At 40.1% G+C, this 25,180-nt stretch overlaps 1 protein-coding gene across 3 annotated transcripts in view; it reads right to left on the minus strand.

Moving 5' to 3' along the window:
* CTNND2 (catenin delta 2) overlaps positions 1 to 25,180 on the minus strand; it is a 636,702-nt gene that overhangs the window by 65,237 nt on the left and 546,285 nt on the right. For all 3 annotated transcript variants that reach the window (XM_063130230.1, XM_063130228.1, XM_063130231.1), the window contains 2 exons: positions 19,500 to 19,673; positions 14,561 to 14,711 (listed from right to left, as the gene is read on the minus strand). In XM_063130230.1, coding sequence (XP_062986300.1) covers positions 14,561 to 14,711; positions 19,500 to 19,673 — 325 coding nt within the window. The remainder of the gene's footprint in view (positions 1 to 14,560; positions 14,712 to 19,499; positions 19,674 to 25,180) is intronic.

Raw genomic sequence — 25,180 nt, forward strand, 5'->3', positions numbered from 1 at the left:
GCCCCATTCCCCTCACACACTCACTCTTTTTGAGATGCTGTATGTCTCAGCATGACACAGTGACATCACACTGGCATCATACTTGGAAAGAACTGGCCATCCTGATACTATGGCAAGAGATGCAAACTCCCTGCTGTTTAAAATCACCCTATCAAGACACACAAATTCCTGAATTACAGAAGAGGAAACTATTTTTTTTTTAAAGTTCATCATAGATCAATTTAATAAAAATTGACTTTAAATTCACTCTAAACTGATGAAAATGTTAGCTGATAAAAGCAAATCTCAGTGCAGTGGATGTTTTTATGCCACGACTTTTAAGATTGGGGGTGGTGGGGAGATGAGGCTATGGTATGGTGATCACACATTTCTTAATTAGCGTCAATGGAAATTCTGTGTGGGGCCATTAGCATGATTAATCTGTCTTTGGTGGAAAAACAACTGTGCACAGAGACCACGTCGCAGTTTTATGTTGCTTGGCTGCCTCACATAAATTAAAATCATTTAGGGTGTGATCGAGTCCTACTGCGGGTGCAGTGCTTGTGTATGGAAGAATCCCATAGGGCTCCATAAAACCCTGTTTTCTTTATCCTTGTGCTAATGGGAGTGCATGCTGAATGCACAGGCAATCCAATGGGGCACTGTAAACAATGGTAGGTCTATGTACGCCTCCCATATCCCCCACCCAGTCCTCCATTTCTGCACCACTGAAATTAAAGATAAGGGTTGATTAATCTATCAATTAAAGCTGGTAGCCCTAGTTTAAGGCTCTCCTATACAGATAAAAGGTTTTGACATGTTAATACAACAACATCTGAGGCTAATGCCTTCCTATTAAAACTCTGCTGAATGGGGAGAAATTACCAAGCAAAGTAGCCTCCCTCTTCAGAGTTTTGTTCAATTGGAAGGAAATTTGAGGAATTAGAATCTGAGCTACAAACGCCATACAGCCTGAGCCTGGCTCTTAAAACATATAAAGGCAGAGCTATCATGGATGTAGTGCATGCAGATAGAAAAGTCCCACAGAACTCATTAAAGCCCTCTTTCCCCCACCTCACCGTGACAATTTGTGCACAGGAGCACCAACGTAGGTTGTGTAAGTCTGTGTAAGTCATCATTGAAGTAAAATCTGGGCTCATCTCACATAGCCACTGGGATCCAGGAAGCTACAAAGCTGTCTACCTAGCTTCTGTTCCAGGAGAACTGGTAGAAAGCATTATTAAAGACAGAGTTATTGAGCATATAGAGGATTGAACCTCATGGAGAGAAAGTCAGCAGGGCATCTACTAAGGAAAATCCTAATTCACCAACCATTCAGAATTCATTGGGAGTGTCAGCAGTATGTAGATAGGGATGATCCAGTAGACACTGTATCCTTGGAGTTTCAAAAAGCTTTTCATAATGTCCCTCTTAAAATAAACATAGCATTAATGGGATAACAAGACAGGGCTTCTTATAGGGCAGTATCCAACTATGTAATTCTGTTAGTACAAATGACATTGGCTGGCAGAACCTAGGTTTCTGAATTATGCACAAGTTATGTTTGTGCAAACGTGGTTGTGCAACACATTGTGCATTCCCGTTGTGTGACTAGTTGTGCAACTGCTTGCACCCATTGTGTGTTGTGCAACCAATTGTGCAACTGCTTTGCACCCGTGGTGCACCTGGCTGCGCTTTCCACTTGTGTAACTGCTTGCACTCGCAACTGGATGTGCAGGCTTAATGAGCAACCACTTGCGCAATGGAAAGATTCAGCAGAGCTCCGCTAGTGCTATTTCAGTTTGCGGAAAGTCACCATTGGATAACACCCAGAGAGTTAGGTGGTTAAATACAGGGATCAGATTGTAGGAACAAATTAACACTTTTCATAGTGGAGGGATGTAAGCAGACGTTAACCTACATATCTGTATTGGAGTTGGTGTTATTTAACTTATTAATAAATGAGCTGGAGTAGGAGTAAGCAGCGAGGTTGCTACACAGGGTGGGAAACAAGGCTTTATTGACACTAAATTATTCAGGATGGTGAAAATCCAATGATTGTGCACAGCTCCAAAACCATTTGCCCAAACTAGGTAAATAGCAATAAAGATTTAATGTTAAGTGCAAAGCTATGCACAATAGAACTATTCCATCCACGCACCCCCGCTCCTAACTTCACATATACACTGCTGGTGCTGGACATGTTTTTGGTTGTCCCAATGTAGAAGGGGAGCAAATAAGCCATGGGTACAGGATAGAACATGATAGCCAATCAAAGAGGCTAAAGTGTAACAGGAAAAAAGGGACACGGCAGAAACATCTGGGGAGGGACCCCGTGTATAGGTGTTTCTATGCAAATGCTAGAAGCCTCCGAGCCAAATGGGAGAATCAGGGAGGCCTCCAAACGAGGAAGTGTTGTAATAATGGGTGACTTCAATTATCCTCACATTGACTGGACAAATTCATATTCCAGTCATGACAAAGAGGTTAAATTTCTTGATGTCCTAAATGATTGCCCTGGAACAGTTGGTCATGGAACCGACCAGAGGGGAGGCAACCATGGACTTAATCCTAAGTGTTGCGGCCCAGGACCTAATATGAGATGTAAATATTGTTGAACCAATCGGTAACAGTGACCACAGTGCTATCAGATTCAATATATACTTTTGGAAAATTGCCCAGGAAATCCAACACATTCACACTTGACTTCCAAAGAAGAAACTTCTCTAAAATGAGGGAAATAGTTAAAAGAAAGTTGAAAGGGGGAATAAAGAGGGTTAAATCCTTGGAAAATGAATGGAGCTTACTCAAAAGTACAATAATAGAAGCTCAACTAAAGCATATTCCACGGGTTAGGAAAGGTAGCACCAAGTCCAAGAGGTCACCAGCATGGTTAACAAGCAGTGTCAAAGAAGCTGTTGTAGAAAAGAGGGCTTCTTTCAAAAAATGGAAGTCTTGCCCAAGTGAGGAAAATAAAATGGAGCACAAGCTGGCACAAAGGAGATGCAAGCAAGCAATAAGAGATGCAAAAAAGCAGTTTGAAGAGCACATCACTAATAATATCAAGTCCAACAATAAAGAATTCTTTAAATATATCAGAAGCAGGAAAGCAGCTGGGGAAGCAGTTGGACTGTTGGATGACAACGGAGTTAAGGGAGTACTAAAGGAGGACAGGGAGATTGCAAAGAAGCTGAATGAATTCTTTGCATCAGTGTTCACTGCAGAGGATACAGGACAGATGCCTGTGCCTGAACTGATGTTTTCAGGAAGGGAGTCTGAGGAACTGGAGCAAATAGTGGTGACAGAAGATGAAGTTCTCAACCTTATTGACAAATTGAAAGTAAATAAAACACCAGCCCCAGATGGCATCCATCCTAGAGTTCTCAAAGAACTCAAATATGAAATTGCAGACCTCCCCACAAAAATATGCAACTAGTCCCTAAGCTCAGCCTCTGTACCAGAGGACTGGAAGTTGGCCAATGTAACACCAATTTTCAAAAAGGGATCCAGGGGGGATCCAGGAAATTACAGGCCAGTTAGTTTGACATTTGTTCCAGGTAAATTGGTTGAAAGCATTATTAAAGACAAAATTAGTAAGCATATAGAAGTCTCCAATCAAACTGATCAGCAGCAGGTTCAGAATAGATTAGAATACTACTTTCTGCAATGTATAATTAACATCTGGAGTTCAGTACCAGAAGTCATGAAGGCCACTGGTTAAGAAAAATCAATCCAGCAAGATTCTTATGTGGGTATACTTAAAACTATCTGTAGGATCTCATGTTAAATACTACATGGATAGTAGTTGTTTATGATCTGGTGTTAAAATAGAGTTCATCACAATAAAATAAGATGGAAGGAAGAGGAAATGCCTAATTGTAATGTGGAATAGGCCAAAAATAAAGCTAATCTCCAATTCTGAATCATTTTTTCCCCTTTCATTTGAAGTGTGAACTCAAGGTGCTGTTCTTTTTTTCTCCCTCTAATAATTTTCGCCTTGGCTTTGAAGTTTCTATAAGCTGAGGATAGTTTATCAGGAGTCCTGGCGAATGAAAGATGCTTAAATAGGGCAAAAAGTGAATAAGAGGAATTTCAATATCCTTAGGAAGAGGTTGAACTCTTTGGTAAAAGGCAAATGGATATTCAGTCCCACAGCAGCAGAAAGCATTTCACTACACTGGATAAAGTACTGAAATCCATCCTTAGAATAATAATCTCAAAAGGCTTTGCTTAAGATGTACTTTGTACTCTGGACGGTTAGTGACTCACAAGAGGAACTGAGTGATTCCACACACACACACACACTTCCAAGCTCTGTATAACATAGGATAATAGCCTTAACACTGGGAGACTTAATACCTATAGAAGACTTATACGTGCTGGTTCAACAACCCAATTTATCTTATTATACTCCAAAATGGTGCATTTTGAAACATAGGTCACTTAAAACAGCTGTTCTTGGCTACAGTTTATATTGGTGTAAAAGGGTTTATAAGGCTTTAGTATCAATAATGTGCATGTTAAACTAATCCCTCCAAAACAGCACAACCTCAAATGTACTCAGGACTGTTTTCAAACAATTATAGTTGTTCCAAAGCTTTGTAAGGAAGTTACAAAGCTTTGAAAAAAATAACTAGCCATGGCAACTGCTTATTTATCCTCTTCTCATTTTTGCACCAATCCTGTGAGGTAGATTAGTGTGACATGTTGATTTGCCCAAGATATTCCAATTGGCTATACAGTTAAGCAGGAATTTTAATCTGAGACTTGTATGTACCAACACAACAATAACATCAACGTGTATGAATAGGCGTGCTTGATCAACTAAATCTACATATAAATGTACATTAAGAAAAGCTCACATGTAAATGAGCAGGAGAAAAAAATGTAGCTGCTGCAAATCTTCCTTATACTATAATCGCATCTCATTCCTTCCTTGAGTCTCTGAACACTGAGTGAATCTCTACCTATAAAGCGGAAAGTATGTGTGTGCGATGTATGTCCAGAAATGTTTACTCACTTCCCGATGAGTTAGAAACTTGAAATTTGGCATGCTGATAGGTCTGGCAGTAAAATGTACCAGAAAAATCTAAAAACACAGAATTTTGGGTTTTAAGCATTTTTAAAGAATGTAATAAAAACCAAGGCTTATGCCTACAACCCCCAGCATGCCTGGGGCAGAACTCCCAGGATGCCTTGGGCGGGAGGCCAGACTTACTTTGGCGGCCATTGTGAGTGCATGGGTGAGTTGCCGCTGTGTGTCTTTCACAACTCCAATTCCTAAAGTTGGTCTCGAGCAGTCAACCCAATTCCACATAAAAAGAAAGAACTTACATAAACGGGCTGTGTCCATTTCGTGTGCCTCCTCCCGCCCACTGCTTGGTTTTAAAATTGTAACTAGATACAACAGCATGACTTTGAGAGGCCAAACATGCTTAAAGGCACTCCGTCCTGATATCACTGTTTTCTTAGAATCTGGGGGAAGGAAGTGCAGAGCCTTAGCCGTTAAAAGGAAGGGGAGGCACTTTGCACAGCCCAGAAACAGACCCAATGAAGGGGTGGGGGGAAGTGCCTGGCCTGGCCCTTCAGTACAAGCTCCTGATGGAGCACTTGGTGGGTGAAAACCTCAGGCCAAGGCAGTCCCAGCAGGATTGGCCGGAGCCGGGTGCACTACTGACAATTGCTTATTTATTACATTTTTATACTGCTCAATAGCTGAAGCTCTCTGGGCGGTTCACAAAAATTAAAACCATGAAGAGCATAAAAACAACCAACAAATTTAAAACACTAATACAAAATACAATATCCCTTCCTTGGCGACGCTGCTTAATCATCTTATAGAGCAGCAGCATCGGCAACAAGAGTGGCTATTTAAAATAAAGTATGGGTGAGCAAACCAGGTCACTATCTCTCAGTCCTAACTCAACTCCCACTTTCCTGACCTCTCACTAACTGTCTTTCTTCTCCTTCTCTCTGACTTTCTCCAACTGCCACTCACCCCACCCACCATTCCATTCTAGCCTCAGCTATCAGTCATTCCTCCATTCACTCTTCTGTTTCAGTGGTATAATCAGGCTTTTACATATAAACCATAATTTTTTTTCAGTAATTCCTGCATTTGTTTTGGAATGTTGTGGTTTAGTTATGACAGGAAAGAAAAATTCAGCGTAAAAATCTCATCAAGTTAAAAGGCCTTGGAATATGAATATATATATATCCCCATCCACTTGGCACTGGAAAGCCACTAGGCAAGCCTGCCTGGGAAAAAGAAATCCATAAGCAGGGTGCCACAACTAAAAAGGCACGCTCTCCAGTTGTCTCTTACCACACCTCAGATAGTATTCAAAGATTAAGATATTATTCAGGGAGCTAGGCTTGCGCCTACAACTTGCTGCATGCCTTGGGTGGGAGGGAAGATTTACTGGGCTTTGGCGGCCATCATCTGGAAGTGGCTTACCATCCTGGACCTGAAGGGAGAGTACCTGGGGCCGGCATCCTCGGTCGCTAGGGACCATCAGGAGCGGGAGGGCCCTATCACCGGCAGCAACGACTCAGCTAACCATCAGTCAGTCAGCTGGCTGGCTCCCTCATGGTGTACCTACGGACATCAAGTGTGCGGTGCAGCCTGGACTGGCTTGGCCAGACTTGCCAGCCCTGGTGCTTCAGTACAGCCTCCTGCTGGAGCACTTGGTGGGTGAGGAGCGCAGGCTAAAGCAAGCACAGGGCTTCAACCCACCCGCCCTTGGAGGCTTCCCAGCACCTGCCAAGAGCCCCAAGCAGACGATGGTCTAGCGGGCCATCGAGAGCTGCAGCTATAAGACCACCCTGGCCTGCATCGGGGGGGGGGGGGAGAGAGAGAGAGAGAGAGAGAGAAAAGAAACTAATTTAATCTGTTTTAAAGTTACCTTACTGGCATAGGACTGGAGTTGTTGAGAGGGTAAGAGAGGAAAAAAGAAATGAATTTAACTTGTTTAAAGGTTAATTCACAGGCCTAGCACCAGTCTACTACTTTAAGATGATTACCTCGCAGACATATATCTTAGGGGGCCGAACCAATACCAGGTTTATCAGCTAGTGGTCTATATATGGATGGGGCAAGTGCACCCTCTAATCATGTTATGGATACCTTTCAGCTTGTGCAACGTGAGGATGTGGACAAACTACTTGGAGGACTGGGGTGTACTTCTTGCTCTTTAGACCCTTGTCCAACTTGGCTTGTGAAATCTGCCAGAGCTGGGCTGGGTACCTGGACCTCTGAGGTAATTAATGCCTCCTTGAAGGGTGGTAATGTCCCCACAGCTTTGAAAGAAGCAGTAGTGAGGCCCTTATTGAAGAAACCAAATCTAGATCCAATGGTTTTGGATAACAACCATCCAATATCAAATTTGCCATTCTTAGGGAAGATGTTGGAGCACGTGGTGGCCTTAAAACGCCAAGTGGTGTTGGGTGATATTGATTATTTAGATCAGGTTTCAGACCTGTTTATGGGATGGAACAACTTTGGTCCCCCCTGGTTGATGACTTAAGTCGGGGAATTATAATGATTATTTATTGCATTTCTACACTGCCCAACAGCCGAAGCATCCTGGGTGGCTCACAAAAACCAAAACCATTCAAAGTATAAAACAAACAGTATAAAAATATGATATAAAATACATATAAAATACCTCATTTGCCCAGAATAAAAAGTTCTTTTTTATAACATTTCTACACTGCCCAACAGCCGAAGCATCCTGGGTGGCTCACAAAAACCAAAACCATTCAAAGTATAAAACAAACAGTATAAAAATATGATATAAAATACATATAAAATACCTCATTTGCCCAGAATAAAAAGTTCTTTTTTATAACATGATATACCACATACTCGATTTCTGTCATTTGAAAAATGACTTCAAATGCTATTTATTCCAGGAAATTATTCCATATCTGAGGTGAATTAAATACTTCTCCTTAAATCCCTGATGTGGAACTGATAAGGAACTGCAATGAATCTTCTGTTTCTTTGTTTATCCCTTAACAGAATGATTCTATGCAAACTGAATTTTTCAGGAGTGATTTACATGGATTTAACAGCTAAGACAACTGCTGACTTATTTAATTTCCATATGAAAAATTGCTTTGCCATTTAGTGGTGTACTTTTGTTTCAAGATATTATATGCTTTTTGATGCAGCAATCATTTCGTATTTTCTGTAGACCAACAGTGATTTTTTTAAAAGGGTAAATTATATTAAGCTTGCTCAGCCACTTGAATACGAAATTCCTAAGCGTTATTCAGTGGCCTCCATTTTAAATACTGAAACTGAGGGAGGTCAGTACTGACTCAGTTCTCAAACAATATTTTTCAAGATTGGCCCCACAAGTATTTTAACAATGTAAGCCACCTGGCAGCTCAAAAGCCCAGTCACTGCCGGTCCTCAAATACTTACAGCTATTAAATCACAACACATTGAAAAAGATAGTAACTTTGTAGCCTAGCACCCCGATCTAAACACATTTACTCTGAGGAAAATATCATTAAAAAGCTGTGGAGTACTGCAATGCTATATATGTTGAGAAACGCCCAGAGAGCTTTGGCTAAGGTATGGGATACAAATGTAATAAATAAATTTAGAATCAGGGTGAGACCACAGCTGTCTGAGAACATGAGAGAGGACCTTCTTGCTTAGTTTAAACAAGAGTGAAGCCCATGGCCTACATCTGCTTTCCAGAACTTTTCTTAGGTCTTCTTGGCATACTTTGTCAGCATATGGATGGATCACCTATGATCCCGTTACATCTGGAAAGGACAGGTGGGTTGCTTTTCCAGAAGAAAAAAGTGTGTGAGCTGTGCAAATTCCATAGGCGTTATGTTGTATAACCTATTTATTTTTCTATTTAATTTATTTAATATGCACTTTTCCTTCAAATGCTCAAAGTAACATATAATACATACATAAATCAATATTATTAAAAACAAATAACAGCAAGGAACACAAATAAAAGCAGAAATAAGAGTAATCATCATTCAAAGGCAGTGAAAATTGAGAGCTGCTAATTAAAATCAGGAAGGCCTTAAAAACTGTTTCCTGTCCTATTTACAGGGATGTGGCTTGGATAAGGAATGAGGGCTAAAGTTGAAATCACAAAAATCCAATTAACAAAGTCAATCCAAGGTCAAAGCCAGCAAGTTCACAGAGTGCAATGCCAGACAAGGATTTACCAGTGAAAGGCAGACCAAGGTTACTTATGGGGATCCAAGAGCCACCAGCACAAGATATCAGTCTAAGGAATACCAAGGTCAAAGGGAGGACATTTCCAAAATATCAGGGGCTAAGGTAAGGTGTTGTTTTAGTAGCTAGCCGATCTCCACTGACAGCTTCCAGAAGGACTCAGCTGCATCACATAAGTGGCTTGTGTAAGAAGCCCTAATCACAAGGAGGGCTCTACTCATGAGGAGCCCTTTACTTATGAGGAGTCCTCTTCAGCAAGTGGGCTCACTTTCACCTGGCCACCTTCTTAGCCCATAAGATGCTGGTGTTCTCGAGGGCTAGGTGGTGGCCCAGCATCTGCCTCTGTCTCAAAAGCGAAGCTTTCTTTCCTTGAGAAGGCAAATCTGAAGGCATCACTACTGAAGGCCCAAGGATGTCTTAGGTAGTGCCAGGGTCCTCTGAGGCAACCCGTTCCCAAGGGACAATCTTCTCTGGAGGTTCAAGTCCTAAAAAACTTGAACCTCCAGAGATAGATGTCCCCAGGGAAGAACTCTTCTCCTCTAAGAAGTCATTGTATCTCCCTATTTAATCAGTTTAATTGCCCCCCAAACACTTCAAAAAGTCCTCTTAATCAGAATACTACAAGGTGATGTGGTTTGAAACTGAAAGGTGCAAAAGAGAAATAGAACTTCGATGCATTATCTTGTAATCCTTGAAATATAAATTTACTGTAAATCAGGGCAAAACCCTGTCAGAATATTGTCATACTGAATACTCAGACTATAATTAAACAATATATTTAAAAAGGGAATATAATGGGATAGTTCATAACCTCATGTTCTGATTACTCAGAACCTGATGTCTCTGAAAGTATGAACCAACTCTGGAAAAAATGTTTGAATTGGTATGAAAAAAAATCTGTCTAGGGATTTAATCTGTGTTACTTCATTCACACATGCTAAATCACTTATCAGCTGCTTTCAGTGCTTATTGCTCCAATTTGATGATCAATTATAACAAATCCAAGGTCTTCATGTTTTCTAAAGCCCCGAAGAGATATAGACGGACATTAAATGGCAACAATACAAAGTAAGTCCCACACATAAAGTATCTGGAGTACAATTGCAGACCTATTCAGCTACTGCAAAAATTGTAGTCTCAAGATACCATTGGATGATTGTGTTTGTGTTGTGGCTGATCTTTTGAAGTCGGATTTGTATTTTTTTCTTGTGGTTTGTTTTATGTAATGTTCATGTTGCTTTGTTAGTTTGCTGTTAACTGCCTTGAGCACAACCAAAAGCAGTCTGCAAATAATTTAAATTAAAAAAATAAATGAAAAGAATTTATCAAGCAACTCAGGGAAAGGATGCCTGCCTTGCTGCCTTTTTAATGAGATCAGTAGCGAAAGTGAAAGAAAGGGGGGAACAAAAATTTAAGGGAAAGTTGAAAAACTTTGCTCCTGGGAACAGAAGCATCTTTAACCTTTTAGGCCATATCATATTTCAACTAACTTGTTTTACGTGGAAAAGGAAGAATTTCAATCAAAGGAATCTCTAGTTTTCACAGTAATTTATACCAATCTCTCTCCATAAAGGTTTATACACCAAATATGTTTGAATTAGCATTATTTCCATTTTCTAAAGAATCCAGGTACCAAGGGAGGAAAGAACAATTATATTAATGAAACATCCTATATAGTAACTTCCTATAAAACCACTCCTCTCTGTACGTATTAATTATTGCATTCTCCTTTAAACATGTTTTTAAATACCCTGACTATACAGCTTAACTAAGCATAAGTAATTAAACATAGGTAGAAAAAGTAATAGTTTGTTGCTTTGGGGAATGTGTTAAATATGCAGCTAATAACAAGCCTGTTTTAAGACCCTTTTGGGTTTGTGATGTTTTTGCAGGGATTAGTGACCTGCCGGGCTAGGAAGACTGAAGACTTCTAGAAGTCAATTTTAGAAATTAGGAAGCAACTCTGCAGGTTCTTCAGTTGGAGCACAGAAAGCACTGAGAGACGAGAGGGACCATAACAGCCAATAGCTTATTTATTTAATTTACATTTCTATCTGCTTTTTTTCCATCAAGGAACCCAATGTGGCTTCGTGATTCTTCTCATCTACATTTAATTAAGAGTGAGTTTCAGTGACGGGCCCAAAGTCATCCAAAGAGCTTCATGGACTCTCCTGAGTCCTAGCCCAACGCTCCAACCACTACACCCTACTGGCTCTACCATGCTATTGAGGGATTTGTTGTGTAAAGATAGAATTTAAGATCTAAGAGACAGTCCTCGTTGAGGACTAGTTTGAACCCAACTTAAATTCCACCTAGTCAGTAGGCAGAGAGGGCTTAACATTCTGTTTTATAATCCTGCGGATCCTTTTGGAGGAGTGTGTTTCTTTCCCCCTCTCTGCTCAAGGATTCTCTACATTGTGTCATGTTACATGAAGCTTGACAGTGAACATAGTAACAGAAAAGCAATAAATACTTACTCAAATTAAACTTTAGGCTGCATTGACTAATATATTCAGACCTTCCTTCATATAAACATCGACAAATCATATGTTCCAATACTAATATTTTCTGGCATCTATGTAAATTCATATCAATTTAACAACGCAAAAATTAAGCTATTTTGCAGGTCTATTACATCCCAGACAAAATAAAAGACACTGTAGTCTTCAAATTCAGGCAGCATGTGTACAAAATATTATGAACTGATTACTGAAAAACAAGCAGGGACTCCACATAATACAAGCCTTGGCTCCCATGCTTACAAATCTGTAGATGCTGAAGATACTCTATTGTTGGTGGAATGCAAGAGAACACCAATTATCTACCACATGCTCCTCACATCAGTCAGGTTGGTTTTGAATTACACATAAGCAATCTATTCTAGGCAAACTTTTCTTTTTAAAGACACACATTTTAAAAAATATAAATAGTTTCCCACAATGATTGCAATTCTTAGGGGCATTCCATTTCAAACAGTGTGTTTATATATACAAAAGAGGGGGAGGGCACAGATGTGTTAGCTGAAAAAAAAATGCTGTGCTTCCTGTATCTGTTATGGCACAGGATCTGGATTCAGCAACCTCTGCTATTGAGGACCTGTCTTAGAAACTTGAGTCTGGTGAAAATCATTTTTGGGGACTGTCTCGGAAACCCTCTCTGGGAAGGAGCAATTCATATCCAGCAGAAACTTTTATACAAGGGACCATACTTCTGCCATCTGCTCTGGAGAATGTTCTCCAACATCCATGACTCCTTCCTCTGAATGCACAACGCGTCTCCCCAAAAGTCTTGGTTCCTGGCATCCCGTATTGCTAGAAGCAGAAGCAGGGGTTTTAGGAGACCTACCAATGTTGCTGGAGTGCACATCTGAAGAGACAGGGTGCCATGTTTTTCACAGAGGAAGGGCCAAGAGCATGCACCTTGTAGCAGTATTTCAGCTCCCTGTAGATTGGTTACCAGTAGTTCAGCAACACACCAAGCTACATGCTCTCTGGCTTAGTCTTCCAACTCCCACGGTGCTCTGTTTAGGTTCCTGAGATGATGTCTGCCATCCAAGACACCTGGATTGCACTATGTGCTTCTCACTGCTGACTGCCTATCAACCCCGAATCTTACCTGTTCTCATAAGTGGATTGTGTCATATGGCATTGACCCCAACTAATGTTATCAAGGTATAGTTAGTGTTCCCACCCCGTTACTTTCCTTATTTTCATTTGTAGACTGATTTACACATACTAATCACTAAAGCAATTGTCACTGAAGCCAAATCTAGAGAAACAGCTCATCAAAAGATAGTATTGTGCCAGGAATGTATTTATTTGTTACATTTATATACCGCCCCATAGCCAAAGCTCTGTGGGCGTTTTACAAAAATTAAAAACAGTAAACATTTAAAAAGTATACAAAATTTAAAAACATAAAAATGTACTAGTTAAGACCTCAGGTGGGGGGATTGCATGTTTCGAATCTCTATATACCCTCTTCCTGACATCTAGTTTTCTGTGATTTCCCACCTGTAGTCTGAGATGTTTGTGCAAATCAAGACTCAATGTATGAATTGATTCCACCAAAAAGCATTGTGCATCAGATGATGTGAGGCAAATGAAAATTTTATATGTGGTGGTTCTCAAATGCAGGTTCACCACTTGATGTTGCAATCACTGGGTATGAGAGTGATAAAGAGATGATTCACACGTTTATGTCACATCTTCAAGATGCAAGTGAGAAAAGCAGCTTCCAAAACAACCAAGTGTATCCTACTTAGAAGCCAAGGTCTTTTGTGAGCTCGTTTATTCTTTGTTTGATATCTTCCCTTTTAAATCTGTATTGAGAGTGACTCCTGAATTTCTATCCACAGGAGAATTAAACTCGGATAACTGGCAGTTAAAGCAACCTTTCATGTGTGTGATGTCAAAGGATCTACCTTTAAAGGATGAGAGTGAGAGTTTGCTCCCAGAAAACATTTTGTTGACTGCCAAGAAAGTGCTCTTTAACATCAAATAATAGCTTGGAAAGTTAAAATTAAATGATAACATGTATTACTTGGTAAAAATGTATAATTTCATGTTGAACCAGGTTAGTAGTGGCCAGATGGTGAGGTACTTGTGCATGAACTGAAAAATGCCTTTTGGACAGAAATGTTTTCTTGTCCACAATGAGCCTTTAGTAGCCTTCTAAGAAGGATCTACTCTTGTTACTTGAATTTGGTAAGCCACCACAATATTGGTTTTGCAGTTCTCATTGATACTAAAAATAGAGGAATGTTAGTGTAGACATTATCTATTGTAGACAGTATGGCTAGGATACCCAGTTTGCTCCCACTGGCAGAAGCATCCCTTGAATGCTTTTCTTGAATCCAGTCATGGGACACTCTCACCAGTGGAAGGGGAGTGGGAAAGCAAATTTCACCAATTCTCCCTGCAGCCATTTGCGCCCCCCTGAAAATCTGCTCTTGAGGGTACCCTATGAAACTGTGGGGGAGTCTGCAGGGGAAGTCACTTCTGCCCCTTCCTCCGGTGGAATCCCATCCCACTTTAATTTGTTTCCAGATCAAACCCCCGGAATTCTCTCCAGTCCCTTCTCAACTTGCCCTGAGGATGAACAAATTCAAAGTCATGTGCATTTGTAGTAGCACACGTTCACCAGAGTTTTGTTTATACACACCCACACAGTCTTAAGTGCTCATGCCAGTGATTTCAGTGTTAAAAAGTTATTAAAACTTAATTGAACTTGGAAGAAAACAATTTCCGGAATATCCTAATGATAAACAGCATTTAAAACTTACATACATATAACTTTGATTGTAGCATACTGTGATAAAGGAATTAAATGTTTTCAAATAAAATAGAGTAAAATATAAGCACTTACCTATTAGCTCTTTATTTCGGACGTCTAAGGCCATATTCCGTAAAGCTGTTGCAACCGCACATACTACCCGATCATTGTCTATTCGAAGGAGCTCTACCAGGATCGGCAGGCCTTTCTCTTTCCGTACGGCAGCGCGGATATAGATTGACCACTGTAAAGAAATATTATATAAGGGGGAATGAAGAAGAGGCAGGTTCTAGAAACCAAAAAAAGCAGGTTGATATTATGAAGTTTGTTATTTTGAAGAAAATAAAATTAATTATACTTTCTTGACTCTGGGATATGCAAAAAAGGATGTCAACAAACATGATATTAAGTAACCCACTGACCTTCAGTCTTTCTTAGATTTGAACAGATAATCAGAAAATCATTCAGATAATCTGGTTCCAATGTAATTCTAACTTCATAAATGTGCTGAAGTGCCTCTGAGGAATGTAACACTTTCAATCAATTAACCATTGCTAAGAGATTGGGCATGGAGATTTGGAGGCATGCAGGGTGCTACAGGAAGGAAGGGGAATCCATTCACCAATGGTGCCTGTTCCGTTGGCAGATAGACACTCTCTTTGCCACCAGAACACCACCTTCCCAAAGTCAATTTCAAACTCCCCAATCCCAATTGACACCCAAACTTTCCCCAGTGTCTCTAAAGTGCATTGTAATGAACACACTGGGAAAAGTTATTTAAAGTGAAAACTGAGTGTACACACACACACACAGTGTGAAGAAGTTCTTAGCACTGCAACGCCAGGAAACCTGTGAGCTTGTGACACAAAGTGCAGGATCCAAAGAACCACACAACTGATTTCGTTTATGTATGTGTACCCATATGGAGGTTTGAGGCTTGGGCTTCTCTAACAGCAGGCCCTATTCTGCATGTCAAACCACTTTTGAATGTGAGAGGAGTTTCAAGAGCAGTTGCTTTTGAAACTCCCAAGTAGTTCTTTGGATCTGGCCAAAATGTGTAATACAACAATTCTGTCCTCTCTATATTATCTGAAGGAACGCCTCCTCCCATATGTACCTACCCGGACCTTAAGATCATCTACAGGGACCCTTCTCTGTGAGCCCCTGCCAAAGGAAGTGAGGCAGGCGGCTACTAGGAGGAGGGCTTTCTCCGCTGTGGCACCCCGGTTGTGGAACGAGCTCCCCAGAGAGGTCCGCCTGGCGCCTACACTGTACTGCTTTCATTGCCAGCTGAAGACCTTTTTATTCACTCAGTATTTTAACACTTAATTTTAACTTAAATTTAAATTTTACTGTTTTAACTCTGTATTTTAATCTTATATCAACTTTGCTGTGTGGTTTTATCCTGGTTGCGCTTTTTATACTGTATTTTGTAATTGTGTTTTAACCTGTTGGGTGTTTTATTGTGGTTTTAATTTTTGTGAACCGCCCAGAGAGCTTCGGCTATTGGGCAGTATAAAAATGTAATAAATAAATAAATAAATAAATAAATATATAGTTTTCCCAGGGTGAGCAAGTAGCTTTTAGCACCCTGAAGAGAAGCTACAGAGAGAAGCCCACAAACTGTCACTGTGACTGAAACTATAATCTCATTTATGCCTTCAAGTCATGAACCTTACTTGGGAACCTTTATTAATCATCTGAGAAATCTCTAGGTACCTAAGCTGTCAATTAGGAGATATTTGCAAGCAATTATCTTGTGCTGTCTGCATTACAAGAACATTCAAGTCTGAAATTCTACTAAACAGCTTCTTCATTCTTCTTCTGGAATTGAGAAACAGATCCACTCTTGTGTGTCCTGATTATTCTTTCAATTTACCTAAAGCCATTGAGAAACAGCCCTGCATTTCTAGCTTGCAGGTAAATACCCTTCCACAGGTCTATTGAAAGATAAAAAAAACAACAGCAACATAAAAAGTGGGAAAAGACAAAGATTCTATGGTTGTCTTTTAAAATTAGATGGTTTGCCAATATACTTAATCATTCAGTTAGTTCATAAATCAGCCTGACATCAGCGTTCCAATAATTGCTCAGCATAAAAAGGGGAGAGATTCCTATGGGAACAGCCTGCTCCAGTTCAGAGTGAGGTACAGCAACAAACAAACTCTAATCCAATTGCTGCTAAATTGTCAAAGACACGCATGGAAGTTGCATTAAATTCTCTCTTTATAGATAATGGAATTTGTGGGGCATAACTACCAGACATTGCTCTGAAGATTCAGAGCTCATCATGATGTCCCCTTTCATTAGTAACGTTCCTTCTCAGAAAAGCCATGGTGATTAGGAGGAAAACACTGTAATAGAATCTTACGCCTTAGTTTGCCACTGTTATTACAAAACATCCTTACCAAGCTTTGCTCTTCAGTGGAATGAAGTCTAATTTAACCTAAGGGGCCAACTACACGCTCTACCTGCAACATGGGAAACAAAGGCTCAACAGTTGTTTTCCCACAGCAACCTCAGGAGGGGGCAATTCTGAGTGACGGAAGGAGGGGGTGTTTAACCCTCACTCCATCAACTGAGTGGAGGATGCATGGGATGCTTAAGCCTCACCCCACGAAACTTCCTTCCCAGGCTGCTTCCCCATCCTATAGAATTCCAGAGCTGTGTTTACCCTCCGCATGTAGTGCAAGTGGATTGTTCAGAGGAATAAAGATGTAGTCCAAAATATCCTCTATCTTCCCTGACATGTCAAAGACATATCATATGGATGCAAATGATTTTAATGAGAGAGCTGTTTTACATAAGCACAAAAGCACATTTTTTTGGTGTTTAACACTTTCGTTCCTAATTATGCTTAAGAAGCTGCCACTAAATTCTGCTGCAGAATTCTCTTTTTCAGTAACTTGAAATTGGTTCATTTCACTGCTATAATTGTTATTTCTAGTTGGCATTTATATATTCTATTCTTCCTTTAGAAAGCTCAGGGTGTTTTACATGGAGCTCCCTCTGTTCTCCATTATGCTCTGACCTGCTGTAGCATTTGCTCCCATTCCCTGATCAGACAGGTCACCAGTTTATCAGAATACAGAGCAATGTGCTGCTTTGTATGAGAAAACTTCACAGAGAAAGGGCGGGTACTGGGGTAAGGTTGGTAGCTATTCCACAATTATATAATTCCCTTCCTCAGGGAGACTCACCAAAGGCTGAGTATCTTCAGAAGCACTGTAAGATTGATTTTGGTGAAGTGAGACTGCTTTAGTCTACAGTATTTCATATTTAATTGTATCTGGGCATTTTCACTGCCACTCTATATCACAAATTATTGCTGGCTGCCACAAAAGATATTATTGAGAAGATATTTGCTGATTAGTATAAGGAAAAGAAAGGAAAGGAAAGGAAAGGAAAGGAAAGGAACCTCTTGTGCAAGCACTGAGTCATAGGGACGCCAGCTTTCGCTGACGTTTTCTTGGCAGGCCTTTTAGCAGGGTGATTTGTTGTTGCCTTCCCCGGCCGTTATTACCTTTCCCCCAGCTAACTGGGTACTCATTTTACCGACCTTGGGAGAATGGAAGGCTGAGTCGACCCAAGCTGGCTGCCTGAAACCAGCTTCCGCTGGGATCGAACTCAGGCCGTGGGGAGAGTTTCAGCTGCAGAAACTGCTGCTTTACCGCTCTGCGCCACACGAGGCTCAAAAAAGGAACCTCTCATGCAAGCACTGAGTCATTACTGACTCTTGGAGGGACGCCAGCTTTCACTGATGTTTTCTTGGCAGGCCTTATAGTGTGGGGTGGTTTGCCGTTGCCTTCCCTGGGCATTGTTACCTTTCCCCCAGCTAACTGGGTACTCATTTTACCGACCTCAGGAGGATGGAAGGCTGAGTCGACCTGAGCCGGCTGCCTGAAACCAGCTTCTGCTGGGATCGAACTCAGGCCATAGGGAGAGTTTCAGCTGCATAAACTGCTGCTTTACCGCACTGCGCCGCACGAGGCTGATTAGTATAAAGAAAACTCTATTTACAGTCAGATTTTTGTGAACAAGTATTTTCTGCATTACAAAAAGGAACACCACAATTGGCAGACTGGATCTACAAGGAGGATTAGACATTTTCTTTTTTCCTGGATACAGTGTCCTTCAGGGTCAAACACATTTGAGGCAAACTGACAGGACAAAATGAAGAAGCTTAGAGAGACACTGCTTATTCTACACAAGTTTTCTAGGTAAGCAGATTATTTCATTCACTGCTCAGCTGTACCAATTTTGTTTGCTGACCTCCCATTTCAAAGAGTGATTGTTTGGTCAAACATGCTTACCTTGGACATGACAAACCATGCATCTTATTGATATATGGGCTATTTTTAGCAAGCTCTAGCAGGATAAATCATGTGTTCTACTGCCTGGTCCATATAGATTACTACACTGAATTAACGGCTTCATAGCATAAATAAAACATGCTGGCATAATATGGATACAAATGTATTAAATCACAGCAGTGTTACACTACCTGAGCCCATGTATCTTGGTGTGGAACTAATTATGTTCTAAGGAAGGTTTTTCTGCAGAATCAATCCTTGCCTTACAGTAAGTCAATGGAGAGGCTTCAGTTTGTCCCCAAACTCCATATAAAGAACCCATATCCTATGTTTTTGCATTTATCCTTGCCCTCTGCAGAAGCTGTCAGTAAGGACATTAATTAGTGGTAAGTGCAGTTAGATGTCCCTGCAATGGGACTGCTTTGTTTAACTCAAGCAAGCGAGCAGAGTCAACTAAGGGGATAAAGCATTTTGGCCAGTACATTACTAATGTGAATTTTTAACAATTAATATAAAGATACAGAATCCAGATAGGAAAGTCTTAGAGCCAGCCATTCAGCCAACATGTCTGCCATGTTGAGAGTTATTAATCTTATAGTATGTAACAGCAATTATTCCCATTGGATCTGGAAGGGGGTGTTAGTTTTTCATGAACTTGCTCAACCTGCATCAGGTTTCTTAACGATTTGATCAAGTAGAGAGCGAGAGAGCTTTCATACCTTCCAGCTACCTGCAGCCAGATTCTGTAGTGCACCTGCTGCCCCTTCCAGCGTATCTGGATTTGAGCACTCAGAGAGGAGTGTGAGGTAGGGTTTGACTATGGATGGGTGCCACAGCATCTGGATTCCTTTTGGTGGTTCTGCACAGTCGGGGAGAGGACCTACTCCATCCCACTGGGAAGAGAAGAGAAAAGGTGAATGTTACAAATTATGGCAATATGAAAGAGAAAAACATTGAACTAAATATACTGCCACGTGCCTTTAAAGCATGTTTCTCTTTAGCACATGCCACAAGACTTAAAGGTAATCCATGCCTGTTTGGATCACTAAATAACCTCTTAACTGTTATTTCACATTATTGTGACTGAACATCTATAGGCCTTTTGGCCAATTAATAGGATAACAATTTAGAGATCAATACCAAACCGAGGCTGGTGCTACAAAAAAACTCACATTAAACCACACAGAATAACCAGGAAGTATTTGGGGGAGGACACAAAACAATCTTCTGTATATTGATTGCGAAATTGCATATGACAACATATGTTCACTCCTGCTGAAAATTAAAGGATTTGGTCCTCAAGTTATGTGATCACACTAACATAACACCGGATTAAATGGTTTGAGAACTGGAGGTCTATAAAAAGCAAAATGGATTACATAGCTTGATTTGCAATAAATTTATACTACTACACCACTATTTGTGGCCTCCGAAGCTTCACAGTTATTTTGAATTGATGCCCAATTTTATTTTAAGTATTTATGAGTTGTTTTTCTACTAAAAATCTCCGATCATAAAAATGACTAAACAACACTAAACAATAAAAAAACCACAAACAAAGCACATGCAGCAGCTGCCGTCAATAAAAACATAAAACCAATAATACAGCAAAAACAAATACACAAACAGACTCCAATTAAAAGCCTCTGTGAATTAAGAAGGTCTTGATCTGGCACTGAAATCTGTCTGGAGAGGATTTTTCAAACATGAGACACCACCACAGGTCTGGTGCCTTAAGCATTGCAACTCCCCTCCCCTCTGAATGTGATATAATATAGTGCACCAGTGTACTGAACTAGAAGTACTGAACTAGTAGTTTTGAAAGAACATCAGTTATCATACTATTGTTCGCTGATACTCATTATTTCCCCAAATTAACATGGAAGAATTATAAATTAAGAATTTTGTCAGTAACAAGTCAGTGACAGTATTATGGGAAAACTGTTACTCAGATATGCAAATCCTTGAGGCCTCCTTCGTATGTACCCACAGAGGTGTGGGAGCTGCTTCTCCAAGGTATGACCCCATGCAGCTGTAGATAAGTGTGTGAATACTGAACCAGCTTTCTCCCTTCCCAATTGATATTTGGCCAGGAAGATGCTCACTACAACCAGATGAGATTGCAACATGGGAAAGTGGCTCTCATGCTGTTTCCAAGACATCTCCTAATAGATACAGCTGATGAGGATGTATCTCCTCAGTGAAGCCCACCTGGCGCCAACATTGTCATCTTTTTGGCATCAGGATAAGACTTTCCTTTACTCCAAGGCATTTGACAACATATAAGGTTTTAATGGGTCTTGTGATCTATTACTTATTATTGCTGCTGTTGAGTATCTAAATTTTTAATATTTCTGTACATAACTGGTTTTATATTATGTTACTATTTCTTTGATTCTAAGACACACTTTTTATCCCATATAAACATCTCTAAAAATGGGGTGCGTCTTAGAATCGTGGGTGTGTCTTAGGTTTTTTTTTCTGTTGGTGGTACTGAAATTAGTGTGCGTCTTACAATCGATGGCGTCTTACAGTCGAAGAAATACAGTATATTGTATTCTTAAGGGGTTTAACCTTAGTAAATTGCCCAGAGAGCTTTGGCTATTGAACAGTATAGAAATGTCATAAATGTATGCATCAATTAATTAATGTTACACTAATGTCCAGCAGAAAACATATTAAATGGCCAAAAAGATTAGCACCACCACCTTCAAAAGGGGGGAAAATGTTACTGAGCCTGGAAGCTAGAGAGTAGAGAGAACTGAGTTGAGAGCTAATATAGCCTGCCGGAGGAGATTCGTAAAATTAACTCTCTGTGTGATTTTAAGGCAGCTTTAAAGACTAGCCTTTTTCGGCAGGCCTATCCAGATCAATGTAAAATCATGAATTTTTCAGATGCATTGATTCCTGTTCTAATGTTGTTCCCCGCCTTGATCCAAAGGGAGAGGCGGGTAAGAAATAAATATATTATTATTTATTATTATAGCATAGTGGCTAAGAGACTGAATCCTCAGTTCAAATTTGAACTCTCTAGGAGACCTCCAGCATGCCACACCTCTCAGCCTCATCTGGGGATAAACAATATTGACCGGCCTTACTTAAATATGGTCAAGATCACTGAGATATTATATGTGCGACATTTTCTACACTCTACAGTAGCATATACGTATGATGAAGACAAAGAACTTATTAACAACATTCAATTTTCAGACCAAACAGGTGGGATAAAAATATGATAATACACAAAATATGATAAATACAGTGGATGTACCTTTATACAATGAAAGATAAAATAATCTCTAAGTAGAAAACAAAGTGCACAATATTATTTATGGGTTCCCCCTGTGCTCCGATCCCAGATAACCTCTTTTCTTATCTCTACCAAAGATAGAGGAAAGGCAAAAAATTAGGCAACTGAAATGTCTTAGAATATTGTTTGATATCAAGAATGTCACTGAAATAAACAATAAGAGAATGATCGAGTGTGTTTCCTATGTGCCGCAATGCATGAGCACTGCTCTCCATGTGTAGGAGGTGACCCGACAGGTAAAGAAGACGGCACTAGGGGAAACACATGCATAGTGAAACGCACATGGAAGAGGGAAATGAGGAGGTAGCAAGGGATTGCATCCTCCCCTAATAATTAAGAAAAGCAATTTAGCTGAGTTGTCTGTTAAATGCCCTGGAGAAAATGCTGATGCTAGGGAAAGTGGAAGGCAAAAGGAAGAGGGGCCGAACAAGGGCAAGATGGATGGATGATATTCTGGAGGTGACAGACTTGACCTTGGGGGAGCTAGGGGTGGCGACAGCCGACAGAAAGCTCTGGCGTGGGCTGGTCCATGAAGTCACGAAGAGTCGGAAGCGACTGAACGAATAAACAACAACAAATAATAAAGAGGAAGGCAAAGGGGGAGTGTTCCACAGCAAGAATATATATCTTTTAAGAGACAATTTATTAAAACTTTCATAAAATTATTAAGCAAATGCTCATTTGTACAAATCATAGAGTGCAATATTATGCAACATTAAGGCGCAATCCTATGCAGGTTTAGACAGCAAAAGAGTCCTACAATTCCTAGCATTCCCCAACCAACATGGCTGTTGTAGGACTTTTTTTCTGTTAAACCTGTATTGGAAAAAAATTACATTTTTCTTCGGTGGGCATAAGGTTCACAACATTCAAATTCTTTCAGTTTGAACTACTTGTTATTAATGAAGTTTGGCTGTGAGCTAAACGTGTTGGGGCAAAGATTTACTGGAGCAGTTTATTCAATAGCTGTAATCTATCAGGAGTGATCAATGTAGCCTGTCTGAACTAGCAAAGGGATCCTGGGAGAAAACATGAAGGGTGCATTTTATTATTCTTTTTAACCTTATGCTAAGGATGCTCCTTATGCTAAGGAGACAAAAGTTCAAACGCTCCTTGGCTCAGCTGTAGTTTAATTGGAAGGTAGTTCCATTTCTCCAGCAAAGCCCAGAAATAAGAGAAATGAAAAGAAAAAGCAGGCACAGAAAAGAACGAGGGGAAAATGCATCGGAAAACGTATATAATTTAAGCATAGTGGGCTATCAAGAATAAACCTGCATTTCTAAAGGCGGGATCATACATGCATGCACATCACAGTACATCAGCATTTGAAGACTCACAACTGAATGTGTGAATTAAATCCACTGCAAACATATGAAAGTTCAATCTCTGGTGTTTGGCCTTTTGCTAGTTCATTCATTTTAAAAAAATAATATTCTGTTGAGATGCTTAACTTATTGTTATTCCATTTTAAATTCAACTGTTGTTTTAGTTTGCAAATTGCCCTGACCAACTTCCCTTGGAAAGGCAACACAAAAGTCTTAAAAAATAAAAATGAACAAACCAACCACTTCACACATAGAAGCCCATTCAGCAGTCATCAACGGATAATCATGCACTTGTGCATCAACTGAAGAACGTCTGCAGGTTCTTCTGCTTTATGCGTGCGAGTCTGTCTGTCTGTCTGTCTGATGGAAGGCCTACCAGTACAGAGAACAACTGCTCTCCTTTATTTCAGTCTTTCTGCCCAGCATATCTTCAGAGAACCTTATTATCAATTAAATTCACAGAAATGAGTAAATAAACTTTTATTTTCTAACTTAACTACAAATATTCTAAATTAATTATAGATTATTGAATCTTTGGTTGCTCACATAAAAATGTCCACCATGTTGCACAAGGATGAACAATAGGAAGGGCTGTATACTGTTGGTAAGATGTGAGGCAGAAAGGTAAACTGGCCAAGGATGTGGGGGAAGCTGAATTTAGCAGCGTGTTAAAACAACTAGTTGAATCTTTGGCTATGGTTTACAAAGATGGAAGCAAATTAGAAAAACTGGTGTATGACAATTCTGCAATTAACTTAAGAAGGTTCTATGTTCATTGTTCTACCTCAAACATACTACCGTATTTCTTCGATTCTAAGATGCACTTTTCCCCCATATAAACATTTCTAAAAACAGGGTGTGCGACTTAGAATCGCGGGTGCGTGTTTTTTTTCTTAGAATCAAAGCTTTTTTTTCTGTTGGTGGTACTGAAATTAGTGTGCGTCTTACAATCGATGGCGTTTTACAATCGAAGAAATACGGTAACTTATTTTGGTCAAAGATGTCCTGCACTTAGTTAGCCACCTAGGGCATTTTGTAGATAGGCGAGGTATAAATTGAATTAACAACAACAAATTTACTCATTCCATCCCCCAGCCATCTCACAAATAATGTGTGTTTATTTCTTACTTCAATGTTGTTTCCAATTATTGGTTAAAGTCCTGCCTCTGATCAAACAACAGTGTCTTAACAATATGTCTAGACACATACACCTCTATTTGCATAGAACCCATGCATGGGGGGAAACAGGACTGCATCTGTATAGATGTGTATTTACATTAAACATCCTTCCTGGTGCCCGCCAGGCAGTATAGTCTTTTTCTGTTGTCCCCCCTAAATTTGGCAGTGCATCAGCAGGGGAGCCCCCTTTTAAAAGCACAAATTTGGTTACCCCCTTTTCCCCGATGCAAATTTCAGCGGTATGGCAGTGGGGGGGGCAACCCCAGAATGCTGGTGTAGACAATAGTGATCCAGGGTTTAACTCCGTAGAAGGCACCTTCCTATGTTCTAGCACTGACAGTTTGAAATTAGTTACAGATGTAAACACATAAAATATTTGCAGGAAGCCTGGACTGCTGTTAATTAATCACAGTTTAAGAACAATTGACAGCATGTCCTATAGTAGCTGTACAGCTGCTAAAAGTGGTTTTCTTCCTATTTCCTCATATATATGATGTTGAAACCATATATAAATTGCTTTCCTATCTGTGAGTCTCGGCCTATAAAATGAGGGAATTCTTTTCCTAAGCAATTTGGACCTTATCCT

This window comes from Elgaria multicarinata, chromosome 7 (genome assembly GCF_023053635.1).
Source record: "Elgaria multicarinata webbii isolate HBS135686 ecotype San Diego chromosome 7, rElgMul1.1.pri, whole genome shotgun sequence".
NCBI classification, from domain to species: Eukaryota; Metazoa; Chordata; class Lepidosauria; order Squamata; family Anguidae; genus Elgaria; species Elgaria multicarinata.